Source organism: Pseudopipra pipra, chromosome 2 (assembly GCF_036250125.1).
Source record: "Pseudopipra pipra isolate bDixPip1 chromosome 2, bDixPip1.hap1, whole genome shotgun sequence".
Classification (NCBI taxonomy): Eukaryota; Metazoa; Chordata; class Aves; order Passeriformes; family Pipridae; genus Pseudopipra; species Pseudopipra pipra.
Window position 1 is genome coordinate 44890336 of NC_087550.1, and position 14239 is coordinate 44904574.

Below are 14239 nucleotides of genomic sequence, written 5' to 3' on the forward strand. Positions count from 1 at the left end.
TAAGTGGGGCTATTATGGCAATTCTGTAGCTGGAGAAACCTTAAGTGGGCAGTACAGAGGGAGTGGCAAGCATACCTAGGAGTGGCTTATTCTAAGTTATGGGTTAGGTTTGACTAGTAATTTTTCACTATTTGCTAAACCTAAATTGCCAAAGAGAAGTCTTCTATAACTGTGTTCTTGTAGTGTTAAATGTACAAAATAGCTGTACTATCTTTTTCTTTCATTGTACTGATTACTGCACTTTCTCATGTTCTCAGTCTGGTACATGCTGTGGTGGCCCTGGTTAAAAGACAAATTCTTGCTGAACTAAAGAAGGCTTGCAGTAACGACTGCCTTTGTTAATGTGTGCTTTGGGGTGTGTGGTCTTTGCTCAATCACAGATTTAAACTAGTGAAAAAGTTTTACTTTGGTGTGCAGTGTGGTGGATTAATGGCTTGTAATCAGATGTAAACTACTGGTGGTTTTTTTTTTTCCTTCTTGACACTCAGTAAAAATAAAGTATAGAAGATTGTTGATATCCTGTGTATTCATACCCTAGTACACTAAAAACCTAGAAGATTTAACATATTGTATATTTTTTAAGATACATGTAAAAGCTCAAATTCTCTGAACCCTTTCCTCTGTAGGGCTAGTCAAAAGCAATCTGTACTCTTTCTGTTGGCATGTTATGTGTTTATACACTATTATTTTTTTAGAAGTAATTTGGTGACTACCATAATCAGCTAACTGTATGATAAAGTTATACTTAATCTGTGTATTGTAAGAGACTACATACAAAACTGCCCCAAATGAAAAGGCTTTATTTTAAATTATGAGTAATATACTTTACTTCCAGCTTTTGGGGTTATTTAAAATAGTTTTACTGTATTTAATTTCTAGACAACCTCTGTGAAGTCACCTTTGGCAATTTCTGAGGTGATGTTGGTGTTTGCTTTTCCACTACTATGCCATTTTTAGTTAATTACTGTTAAATAGAGGGTAGCATATGCATTAAATTGTTCTCTGTAGTGTGATTTCATTATGAAGCTCAATCTTATTCACCTTTTTTTGCTACTGGGTGGTAGCACTCCAGGTACCATGCCCCATGCTTGCTTCTGTGTTCTTTTCCTACTAAAGAAAACATAATGTTGTCAGATTGCAGTTCAGTGAAGGCTAAGAGGACTTCAGAAAATCCAGGAGATCTCGAATGTAGGTTGCATAGATGATAGTAGTTGTCAGGTCTTTTGGTTATCATGTCAGACTTTTGGAGGTTGTACTTAGATGTATCTTTAAATACTTAGATTTCTTTGAAGTGGAGAAAGTAAAGCCTACAATAAACTTCTTTAAAGAATTGTATAGCTCCATTTGAAAAGTCAAAATTCCTAGGTATTTTATTGTAGTCCACTTTTCTTCTGAACCTTTGTAACTACATAAGAAGGAAGGTATAGGAATTACCTGACGTTCCCCATAGTGTTTATAGTTTTTATTGTCTTGTGTCACTCTTTGACTTTGCGCTGGTCTCCTTTGGTGAAAGTTAGTATGTGCTTTTATACAAGTTAATAGCATGTGTAAGTCCTGGTGGAATCCTGCCAGAAGCCATAGGCTCCTCGGAGGTGGGAGCTCTGCCTTTGTTTTGCAGAACAGCAGAGATAGCACTCCCTAGTACAGATCATACTTGCTTTCCAGAAAGTAAACCAAAATATGCTGACCTTGATGGAAGAAGGCAGGCTTGCAAGTGTTAATATCCAGGGGCGGTACAATTTTATTTTCAAGGGAGTCTGTCTAGGCAAGTATGTATTTTTCCAGGTTTTTTTCACTCATCTTCATTTTGGAGCTCATAGGTATTGAGTGTCTTGGGCATGTATTTTCCAGCTGGTGATCCAGATGTGCCCAGTCAATTTTTTTATATATTGTTACCAATGGCATTTCCTGTATGTCAATAACAGCGGTTTTTTTGCTTTGAAGGAAAAAGGGGAAGTTTTTATTTCTTCTCCTTGCTGCTTCTAATGTATGGTATGTGATAGTTTGGGATGGTATAAGTAAGTTTGGTTAGAAGGTTTGTTCAATTCCAAATTAGTTTTATTGATGGTTGGTTTTCTGGTTTAATGCGTTAAATTTACACAGTTTCATGGGCAACTGCATGAACTGTTGAGGTGCTGTGGAACTTTAATGGTGGAATTAACTTTTTTAAATTTTAAATTGTAAAACTTTAGGACAAGTTTGTGGTAGAGTTTTAAGCTTTTTGGTTGTATTTATAAGTTTCAGAAATATGAGAAAACAACTCACTCTCTCCTTCTCATCTTATCCTGAGATTAATACTGGAAATGGTGGAGCTATATAGAAGTAAAGACCATTTATTATTTTTTTACTATGAATCTGAGTTTTTTCATATGAAACTTTAGTATGTAATGTTGCCGCTGTATTTTGGTGCTGAAAAAATCTCCAGGAGCAGTTAATTAGGGGTGAGATAGGAAAGGGTTTATTCTGCCAAGGCAAGATGTTACAGGACATGCGCAGGCTGTGCCTGAGAGGTTACATTTTATAATGCCATCCATCCAATCCCAGATGTGTCCACCCTGTGGCCTTTACTCTGGTTCGCCCCGGGTCCACCTCCTTGAAATGGGTCTGGGATGTATTTTGGGACCCCTCCTTCATCCATCTTCACCATCATCAGAGCACAAAGGGTACATAGTTACCTAATTCCTGACCTATTCTGTGGTTTAGGCCCAGATATGCTGTTCTGTCAACCATCTAGGCCTTGCCTTGACAAAAGACTAAACATTTCTATTAGATTTGGGGCTATGAGTGATATAGGGAGGATAGAATGGGGTAAGAGGGTTAAGGAATGTATAAACAAGGGTGCTAGAGAGAGAGAAAGGAACAAGGGACAAAAGGGAGGTGGGAGGTTGCTGCTTTTAAAATCTACTTCCACTACTTATAAAACTTACAATTCTTACAAATATTAGAAAAAATAAAAAAAAACACATTAGGGGCTTACGGCATCAGTAACTTTTACGTAAAGTTAGAAAATGGCTTGTTCAAATTTTGATGGTAATTTTTTTGTATAAAATTCAGTTTGACACAACTGCACCTAATGGTGCATTAATGTTCTTAGTTCTAGAATAATTTAATGGGGAAAAAATAACCCAAATACAAAGAAAATAAAATAGGGTTTTGCACAGTAAAGACATACTTGCAGTACTTAGAGTAGTGTAAAAATATTGTTAAACTTAGTGTTCGTCCTTCACTAAGAACTGTACACTAAATAAGCTTCTGAAATGTAAGCATTGAAAGGAAGAATTGAATCTTATATGAAGTGTTCTTGTTTAAATATATGTATGTATTTATACACAAGCCATGAATTCTTTTTTTTGTCTTTCAGAGATATAACAACAATGAAGGGTACCATAGTTGCTCAAGTAGATTCAAGTGAGTCTTTTCAGGAGTTTTGCAGTACATCATGTTTATCCTTCTATGAAGATAAACAGAATCCCTCAAAAGGAGCTTTGAATAAATCAAGATGCACTATCTGTGGTAAACTAACTGAGGTCTGATTGACTGTTTTTTTCCTCTTATCTTTCTCAATAATGACATATTCACTTATATTCTGAAATAAGAAAACTGAAGATTTTAAATTTCCTTATTTTCAGTATTTTCATATGCTATGAGATATTAAGATATGCAGGCTTAATATTCATGAAGAGCAACTGAGAGAAGAAAGAATTCCAAGAGGTTAATATTTGATTTTTTTTTCAGAAACTTGAAGTGCCTTTTGCTGATAATGTGTTCTACTAGGCATAGAATCTTGTAATTATAACCCAGATCTCCCAGTAGAAGAATTACTGTTGGAAAAAAGTCAAGATTTTACTGTATTACCTGCTTCTTTTACTATATCTTTTGAAAGATAATGCAGATGGTTGTAGAAATCTGTAGAATATGTCTACTTTTCGAATTCTTGTGAACGTGTTTATTTACTCTTGATGCCGTTACCTAGCCCACCATAGTTTAGACTACTGCTTTACACAGCATATGTGTCTGGCCAGTCTTCATATGCTGTGTTATTAGCCTGCAAATTGACTATTTTATAAAATTGTGTAAATTGACCTGCTATAATATGCAGTGACTACATCCTTCCTTGTGGTCTTTCCTTATAGGCTAAAGAGCAAGATTTTTTTCATAGAACTTTGGACACAACAGAGGCACCCATTCCTATTTCTAGATTTCATGGTCATTTCAAGCATCTCTGTTCTTAAGTAGTGAGCTAGTATAATCTGGTTTTAGTTATTGTACTAGAATGTAAGACTTCTGGCTAGTCTACTAGTTTCAGGCAACTTTGTGCTTGTGTGGTGATAGAATAATTTTTATTTTTATTTTTTAGATTCGTCATGAAGTTAGCTTTAAAAATATGACTCATAAGCTGTGCAGTGACCATTGCTTCAATAGATACAGGATGGCAAATGGTTTAATAATGAATTGCTGTGAGCACTGTGGGGAGTATTTGCCCAGTAAAGGAGCTGGAAACAATGTTCTTACTATTGATGGTCAGCAAAAAAGATTCTGCTGTCAGAACTGCGTTGGTGAATACAAGCAGGTAATTATTTCTTTATCTACAAATTAGAATTAAATAAACCTTAATACTTCTTAAGTTTATCCTACTACTAATAACATAGTTTTGCTTCTCATGAGAAAACATAAGTAACAAAGACTTCCAAAAATGAAATTAATGCCAATGAGGGCAAAGTAGCTGCAATGGAACTTTTACTACTGGCTTTTTTTAATGTTGCTGTAAAGCGATATCTGTTTGTTATTAATGAAAATATAATTGAAATTAAAGTTTCTGTTAATAACTTTTATTTCTTTCTAATGGGTGTATCTGAAGTGTATTAATAGCAAGCACAACACAGAGGCTTACTGGTCCTTAAGTTCTTTTTTTAGATATAAAAGCTCACTTATATGCAGTTGAAACATTCAAAAATATGCAGAGCATACAGGTTGGACATTGCTGCAAGAAGACTCTAACTGGTTACACTTTGGCTCTGTACTTGTAATGTCTAATCTCCACTGTACAGCATAGGATTAAAAAAAATATTGTTACTCTCATCTTTCAATGTGTTAAATTTTCTGCCTTTATTATCTTTACTTGGTTTGTTTTTAATTTATTCTTTAGATTGCTAAGATAGTAATAATTGTTGTGGTTAAAAATAATTCCAAATCAAGACAACAGATGCTGATGTCTTTTACATATTACAGAGCCATCTTAGCTCTGAAGCATCTTGCTAATGCTGGCTGGAAGGTTTAAATGTTAACCACAGCATTTACAATATAATAGGATAGCTCTGAAATAATAAATATTTCTGGGGAGGATATGCCATTGGGGTATTCTAGGTTTTTTTGTTTGGGTTCTTTTGCTTGGTATGTTCTGCTCTGAGTTTATAGGGGTAGTGTTCTCAAATATCACAGTACTGTTTTACTTGCAAGAAATTTCTGTTTCTGATTTTGAAAATCAAACCTGAATATATGTGAGTGGCCCCAGTGCTGCACATTGCATGGGGTTCTTTCTTCATCTCTTTCCATTTTTAAGAAACCAGTGGTCCAAGAGAAGAAGAGGCATCACAGTGCTGAATATTGTAAGGTTCTTTAATGTTGCCTCGTGTATTTGTATTTTCTCATTGGACATTCAGTTCTGATGCTTTTGGGGATGGCTGTTCCTGTGTATATGCTATGCGTAAAGAGCAAATCTGGAAATGGTGTAACTGGAAACATAACATAAGCGTTATTCTTTTGTCACAGCTATGCCAAAAGGGACAGGATAGGTTTCCAAGATACTAAAAACATAGCCATGCCCAGAAGCCATGGAAAGACTTGAAGAAATATTGAATACTGTATCTTGAAGAAACAAAAAGGCCTGAGATTAACTTTGAACTTGAGACATTCCCACACAACCAATATAACATACACTGCACGTGGAATATGAAGTGAACATGGAATTTTGAGAGGATGAATGATAAATTTATACTTAACTCCTAAAGACAGAATGTACTCTATTTGTTCAGATATATTGTTGTATTTTCTGTTTACTTATGTATTAGAGAATGAGAAGGATATGGGTAGCAAGTTGTATGTTCTGGTTTGATTTGGGGAGGAGGAGCAGTTTGCAGTACCAAGAACCTTCACAAGTAGTGTCGAGTATTGTGCATTATTGTGAGGATCCTTAAGAGAACCTTTAAATTCAAGACACATTATTTTGGTGTATTCTGACAAGCAGATTTTATGCAAGCAGGTTCTTAATTCCTTTGTTGAAATATTTGGTACTGTGCAAGTGTAATAGGCTGTGAGAAGCTTTATTTGAGTGCTCATGTGCATCCGGTTTGGAATGGTGATTAAGTGTAATTCTTAACTGTTAGGTTTCAGATATTTCTGGAGTGTTAAGGGTTTGGAGTATTTTTGATATAAAGAGAAACTCTTAAGGTAAAATCCTGTCTGACCAACCTAGTGGCTTTTTATGATGGAGTGCCCCATCTTTCCTGTAAGTTCCCTTCAGGTACTGGAAGGCCACAGTTAGATCACCTCGAAGCCTTCTCTTTTCCAGGCTGAACAATCACAGTTCTCTCAGCCTTTTCTTGTAGGAGAGGTGCTTCAACTCTCTGATCAATTTGTTGGCCCTCTTCTTGGGTCACTACAACAAGTTGATGTATTTCCTATGCTGGAGACCCCAGAGCTGAACACAGAACTCTGGGTGGGGTCTCATCAGAGCAGAGTAGAGGGGCAGAATCCCCACCCTTGACCTGCTGGCCACACTGCTTTTGATGCAGCCCAGGATACAATTGGCTTTCTGGGCTGCAAGTGCACACTGCTGGCTCATGTCCAGCCTCTGATCCACCAGCACCCCCAAGTCCTTCTCCCCAGGGCTGCTCTCGATCTGTTTATCCTCCAACCTGTATTGATGCTGGGAGTTGCCCATACCCAGGTGCAGCACCTTGTACTTGGTTTTGTTAAACCTGATGAGATTCCCACGGCCCACTTCTTGAGCTTGTCCAGGTCCCTCTGGATGGTGTCCTGTCCTTCAAGTTTGTCAACTGGACCACTCAGCTTGGTGTCATCTGCAGTCTTGGTGAGGGTGCACTCAATCCCTTTGTCTATGTCATTAATGAAGATATTAAATAACACTGGTCCCAATACAGATCCCCGAGGACACCACTCTTCACTGATGTCCAGTGGGACTCTGAGCCATTGAATGTGACTGTCCAACCAATTCCTAATCCACTTAACAGTCCACCCATAGAATCCATCACTCGCCAATTTAGAGAGAAGGATGTTGTGGGGGACCATGTCAACAGCTTTACAGAAGTCCAGATAAATGACATCTGTAACCCTTCCCTATATTCCCTATATATACTATTTGCAAGAGCATGCAGTGACAGTACAAAAGGTAATGGGTTTAAACTGAAAGAGAGTAGGTTAGATTAGATATTGGGAAAAAATTCTTTACTATGGGGGAGGTGAGACACTGGCACAGGTGTTCAAGGCTAGGTTGGTTGGGCTCTGAGCAACCTGGTCTAGTGAAATGTGTCCCTGTCCATGACAGGGGTGTTGGAACCAGATGATTTTCAAGGTCCCCTTCCAAACCAAACCATTCTATGTTGCTCAAAAATTAGGAGTTTTAGTGTATACCGTAGGTGTCCAAAGTTACTCGGGACACAATTATTTGGGAATATTTAGTTGTCTAGCAGGATTTATTTCAATTTGAACTTTTATTTGCATTAAGGTTTTTTTAATTGAATGTGTTCAAGGAATTCTGTTTTTAAAAAAGAAATTTCAGCTTCAGAAAATGTCACTGACAACCCATTGGGCCACAGTTGATAAATTGTAGGTTGTTTTTGTTCAATCATAACAATATTTTCTTCTGCTTTTAAAGGAGAACTGGTGAAGGAGAGAGTTTGGGAGAGTCATTACATACTGAAATAAACTTAATGAAATCAATAATATAGAAAAAGTTGGTTGTTATCATTTGATTACAGTGTTGTGTTGTACAAGTAATCATTGTCTGTCACTTAACAGTTTTAGCAAATGTTTTCTTACAGAAAGAGTTGTAAAATAAATAGGTCATACTGGTATGGGCTTTGTATTAAGCAGTTTATATTGTAAATGTCATACACCTATCAATATTGCTATACCTTTGTAGTAGTAATAAATGAAAACTCATTGTACCTATCTATCTACTTAATCCCAATTTTTTTAATAAATATTACACTGATTTGAACAATTAATTTTCAATAATTTATCATGGACTTTTTTTTCTTTTTGGAATGAAAAATTTGAAATTATGGGTGATAAAAATTACTGTGGCTCTCAGAATGACAAGTAGTTGGATTACATCAAGTAACACATTTGCTACAAAGGGTTTCTTTCCTCTGCTTTATACTGTTGGTGGGAGGAAGAAACAGTGTTATTCCTGGGACAGAGAGCAGTTTTTTTCTAAAGTGTCTTACGTCTCCTTTGGAGTTGATGGATGCACTTGGCTTCCTATGTACCAGTTTCAGAACTTGCTTTAAAACTGAGACACACATAATCTTTAATATTGTATCGTGTGTTTTGCTTTTCTGAGAGGTGATGGCTGTTCTTTCTTTCTTAAAACTCAAAGTGATTACTGAGCTTAGGTGTCTTTCGTATAAAAAAGTTATGAAATATAAATAAATAATCTCTGTGAGAATAAAAAAAATTTAATAAGCATAACCTAATTAATGCTCATGTAGTTATATGCAAGAGAGTATTAGTTTCTCGATGACAACAGCCATTTGTGAAGACAGCGAAATGCAAGTCAAGCTTTTCTTAAAAAGAGAAAACAATGATAAAATCATTCCTTGAAAAGTTAAGTAACTGTAACAATTTGAATAAAATGTCACAACAGAACTGTTTTTGGAAGTGGTTATATTTTTTTAAACCTGAAGATGACGACTACTGCTAGGTTGTAAACTTTAACTGTTGCACTAAAACTCTTTAGTGTAGAGGGACAAGAGGAACTTAAAGAATCACACTAAATCAAAACAAAAATCTAACCAACCAACCAAAAAAAAAATAACAAACCACTTGAAGAGAATGAGATTACATATGAAAAGGAGGTGACTAAAATTGTCCATGTAATTGTGCAAATGCTGAAATATTTTATTTCTTTGCGTAGGCATTCTATATCATTAAAGGGAAATGTAACCATTTTAAAAATTACTGTAGTGATTCATTTGAAAATTAGTATCTATGCAACAAATTAGAACTGACCTCAAATATGCCTGCCATAAGTACGTATTAACCACAACTACTTAGGTTGTCTCAGTGTTTCTGTTTTGTCTCTCCAAAATTAGTTAACTTTCTTTTCAAGGAAGTTTCCATGTTGTGTTGTGATTTGCTGGATTTGGATACAGACTTGACAGCCTTGTTCTAGGGAACAAGTGCAATTCTGTGACTCAGTTTGTGCAACCAACCATACCTTTCAAATTTCAGCTGTTCAACTAAGCTAAAGCTGAGTCTATGTCATATTAAAATATACTTTGCTTCCTGGCCTCATCACTCCACAGTGCTCTTGATTCTACCATGAAAGACATGTAATGCCTTGCTAGTTTTAGGTGTTTCTTTGCTTTTTCTGCTTTGTTTCTATAACTAGAATTCTTGTTAGAATATTATCTGGGATTTGCTTTCTTTGGGTGCTTTTTGGAAGTGATGGTCTTCATCTACTGTCAAAAAGGGGGGGAAGGAGCTCTAGCTATTTATTCAGAGGTTTTTTTAATAGCTCTGAACTGAAGTGAGTACTAGATGAATGCAAGCCAAATGAGTGTTTTACTAGTTGGAAAGGCTGCTTGCAGTATCTTTTTATCTAGTAAAAATTTTTCTTCCATACTGACTGAAAGTACATTTGATTGACTTCCTTGATTACATGAACACTTGCTATTAAATGTGCTTTGAGACTAACCAGGCTATGCCATCCCTTGAAGCTATTCGCTTACAAGCAATAAAAAACCCCCACCCTAGGCACTTGTGCTTCCTTATTCTGCTCCTTGCCAAGCAACTGCTTTTGTGAAACTCTCTTAAAACTCATTTTATCTGTTTTATTTCTGTGCAGGGGTTTAAGAGCCTTCATTGTATACAACAATGTGCGTATCGTTTCTGCAGCATACAGTTCATTGCTTATGTAGAGTTTGTTCTTAGTCTCATACAGTGTATTGTTATCTACTGGTTTAAATACCACCAAATGCAGTGATAGAATGTCTTGTCACTTAGTACTTTAATGGAAGCATCTGGGGTTTTCAACTTTGTCTTGTCCCATGCAGTGTTTGTTCTTTTTCTGTGCTTCTTTGCTACTAAAACAGAACTGTCCTTCCTGTCCTCCTTTTATTTTCATAATTAACTACAAAATTGACTGCTTCTTGCTGTTGTTACTGTTTTATCAACTCTCATTTCCAAGTGTCTGTTTCAAGAGTAAATACTCTGACAAAGTCAGTAATTATGAGAGTTGAACAGCCCCTTAACATTGAAATATTAGAAATATGGACTTCAATTTTCTTTCCCCCCCATTTCTGGTCACTCTTAAAGAGAAATTCTGTGGTTTCAGCCAGTACAAACTATGGTTTAATAGTGGAATCTCTTCCTCATATGGTAAACCACTTTTGTTTGCTTCAGGTAATACTTAGTTTGCTATTAAGTAATCTCTGATAATACTGTTGTCTAGTACTATGTACACTTTTACAAATGGAGATAGTTAGATGCTTTTTACCCTCTGCCATGGTTAAAAGACAAAATCTTTATCAACCATGGAATAATTATTTCCCCTTTCTTCCTGCTTAGTCATGTGGGGATTTTTTTTGAGACCTCTTGGTATCTATGACTCCAAGTTTCTTGCATCTCTGATGCAGATCATGTCCTTCTAGAAACTATCCTGTTCTACCTTTTCTTCTACTGTTTATTTGCTTCTGTTTTCTGGAAACTCCTCCTTACTTCCATTTATTGGACTATCTGACATTTATTTTGGAATTTGATCTTTTTTCTTAGTAGGATGTATGCAACAGCTTACATGCTCCTTTCAGTAAGATGTAATGGAAGATCAAGATTCCTGAAATTTTAGTTGGTTATAATGGCAAGAATATAAGTTCCTCAAAAACCCTGTAAGTCAACTTTATTTCAAGGAATTTGGATTTCTGTTGAAACATTTCTTTTAATTCTGGAATATATCCCATCCATCTGGTATGTCTTGTCTTGGATCTTGATAGCCACTTTTGTAGTTGTCCATTTGAGTTTGACACCGTCCTAGTGGGTGGAATGAATATTTGAAATGTATCTATATCTCGTGACTTGCAAGAGTTTTCATATCACATTGGTTTATAATGTGTCTTATCTATCATGAGATACCTTTCATGAAATAGACCTTATTTCTAGAATTAAGCTTCTAAGAGGGTATACAACAAGTCATAAAACAATGAATGAGTTTAGAATAAAATATAAGAGGAGAATATTCAGACTTTTGCATCTACCATGGACTGTGCTTTGGAAGAGGTCAAACATGCAATTGAATCTAGCAAAAATTAGGTCATCTCAAGGCAGAATATAGGTGGAGTACTGAGGGACAGATGTAGTCAGACTACTGTGCATCAAGGTTCCCCTCAAAGAGCACTGGCCATTATTCTTTAGAAATTTTGCCTCTGGCTTAACTTAATTTATTTGTAATTAGTAATGGATACAATTTTCTGCACTAACTTGGTAGTGGTTTTACTTAAATTTTACTTTAAATTACAGTCCTCAGACGTGTATATGTTTTCATAGGATGCTGTAGATGTGAATTTACCACAAGTGGTACCCAGAAGGAAAATGCTTGATACTCTCTCTTGTGGCTTGGTTCTGAGTTAATTCCATCTTTGAAGGACACTTGAAGCTGAAGCTAGCTTGACTGCAGGTTTTGTTTATAGTCATTTTTGCTTACTGTTGATATACCAGTTTAAGCACAAGATAAAGCCAATACTTCATCTGAAATGGAAGATAACTGCCAAGAAAGCACCTTTAGAGAAAAAGACGTGGGTGTCCTGGTGAAGTTGAACAGGGTTGCAGCAAAGATAGCCAACTGTGTCCTGGATTGTATCACACAATGCTTGAAGTCATCTTCTCAACCCTGCCAGTCAAACAGGGTCACCTGGAGCAGGTTGTCCAGGACCACATCCTTTTGAGTATCTCCAAGGATGGAGACTCCACAGCCCATGTAGGCAACCTACTGCTTTATCAGCAAAACTATAGCCAACAGGACAAGGGAAGTGATTTTCTTGACCCATGACTCCCATCCTTGTGAGTTTTTGAGACTGTGTCTGGAGTACCATGGCCAATTTTGGATTCCGCAGGATGAAGGGCATTGGCATACTGATGCAAGTTCAGTGGAGACCTACCAAGATGTTTAGACAGCTGGAGCATGTGACATAGGAAGACAGGCTTGGGAGAGCCTGTTTGTTCAGCCTTGGAAGCATAAAGGGGGATTAGTTATCCGATGGAAGTAGATAGAAGAGGACAAAGTTGAACTGTTCTTAGAGCTGCAGAGCAGAAGAAAGAGAAGCAAGAGACACCACTTGAAAACAAGGGGAAACTTATTTAGATAGAGAAAAAGCTTTTTCTGTAAGGGTTGTGAAATCCTCCTGAGGGGTTTTGGAATGCTCGTCCTTGGAGGTACTCAGATTTGACTGGACAAGGTCCCGAGCAACCACCTCTGATCCTGCCTTGAGCAAGAGGTTGCACTTGACATCTCGGAGGTCCCCTTCAGTCTATTTAATCCTGTGACTTTGTCCTCCTGAAACAAAAAAGGAAGCAGAGATTTTTAAAATAGTCCGGAAATTTTGCAGTTTTGGATCCCTCTTTAATTAATCAGTAATGAAGATTTTGGTATTTTGTTCTGTTTTTCCTCTCTACCAGTGAAGTTCTTTTTGTCTCCTGCCATGTAAAATCAACAACATTGAAACAGTGTTACATTTTCCTTGATTTCTTTTCTGAACACCCACTTTTCCTTGAGGATGGTTAAAATACTAAATTAAAAATGTACTGTAGTAAGAATATGAGAAAGGTGTTCTCGTGCCAGTCAGGGATTGAGACTCCTGTGGTGTGTAAGTGGGCATGCAGGGAAGAGTAAGAACAGGGCAGGTACTTAGGATATTTTCCCCTGAACATTCTCAGCTTCTGACTCTCTAGAGGTCAGGGAATCTCTTGAACTTTATGCAATGTTCCTGTATGCTATTTTTGGTGAATCTCTTTAATTAGTGCTTGTCCAGTCTCCTTGTGAACACATACAAACAGTTTTTCCATCCATGACTCTCTTTGGTAAGAGGTTCTGCTGACCTGCTGTTTGTTACACGAAGAGCTGCCTTCTGTTGTTTGTTTTGAAACTTCTGTTGATATTAATGTGATTTCTTATAGTTGTTGATATTAGAAAAGACACTGAACAGTTGATCCATAGTGCCCTACATTATACCATTTTTGGTTCTGTCATTATCCTCCTGAGTTATCTTGTTTTCAGGCCAGAAATCCTTACCTCATAAGGATGTTCTTTGACCCTTTGTATTACTATAGTTTTCTTTGGTTTAGGGAATCTTGTATTTGTTTATGCCAGCTAGAAGGGTCCTTTTATGGAAAGGATTCTCAAATGTTACTTTTTCTACAGAAAGGAATTAATACTACAGATTCTTAGAGATGAAAGAGAACAAGTGATGAATATAAGAGTAAAAATATAAGTTACCTGAGAACCTTAAGAGACAGTCTCATCTGGAAATTTCATAAGAACAGGACAAAAGTCTTGGTTTGTGATAGGGCTATTCAAAAGCATGGGACAGGAGGAAGTCTTTGAGTTAGACTATTAAAAAGCATAAATGTTTGAGATAGCTGTGTAATACTGATTGAATACTTTCAAGTATGCTTTAATCTTTTTTTAATAATAGTGCTGTACTCTTTGTCTTTAGAATGGTTTTAATATTCAAGCTTGCAAGTTTAGGAATTGCGAAAAAGAGTAATAAAAAATGGAAGAAAAATGTTCAGCTTGAAGGAGACGATTACAACATTTTAGAAGCAATAAATTTCAAGAGGTTTTAGGCTTTCTAATTTTCTTTTTCCACCAGTGTCCTATCTTCTTCACTTGTGTAACAGCATGTTTAAACTTCTATAATGCAGGAATGCTTGAACACTCTTCTTAGTTGCTATGACAAGAATAAAATGAGAGATTTGCTATTACAGTTTTGTTTCTACCCACTGA

At 36.4% G+C, this 14239-nt stretch overlaps 1 protein-coding gene across 9 annotated transcripts in view; it reads left to right on the forward strand.

The window, feature by feature from the left end:
• ZMYM2 (zinc finger MYM-type containing 2) overlaps nt 1-14239 on the forward strand; it is an 85569-nt gene that overhangs the window by 26584 nt on the left and 44746 nt on the right. For all 9 annotated transcript variants that reach the window (XM_064645288.1, XM_064645294.1, XM_064645297.1 and 6 more), the window contains 2 exons: nt 3362-3527; nt 4358-4570. In XM_064645288.1, coding sequence (XP_064501358.1) covers nt 3362-3527; nt 4358-4570 — 379 coding nt within the window. The remainder of the gene's footprint in view (nt 1-3361; nt 3528-4357; nt 4571-14239) is intronic.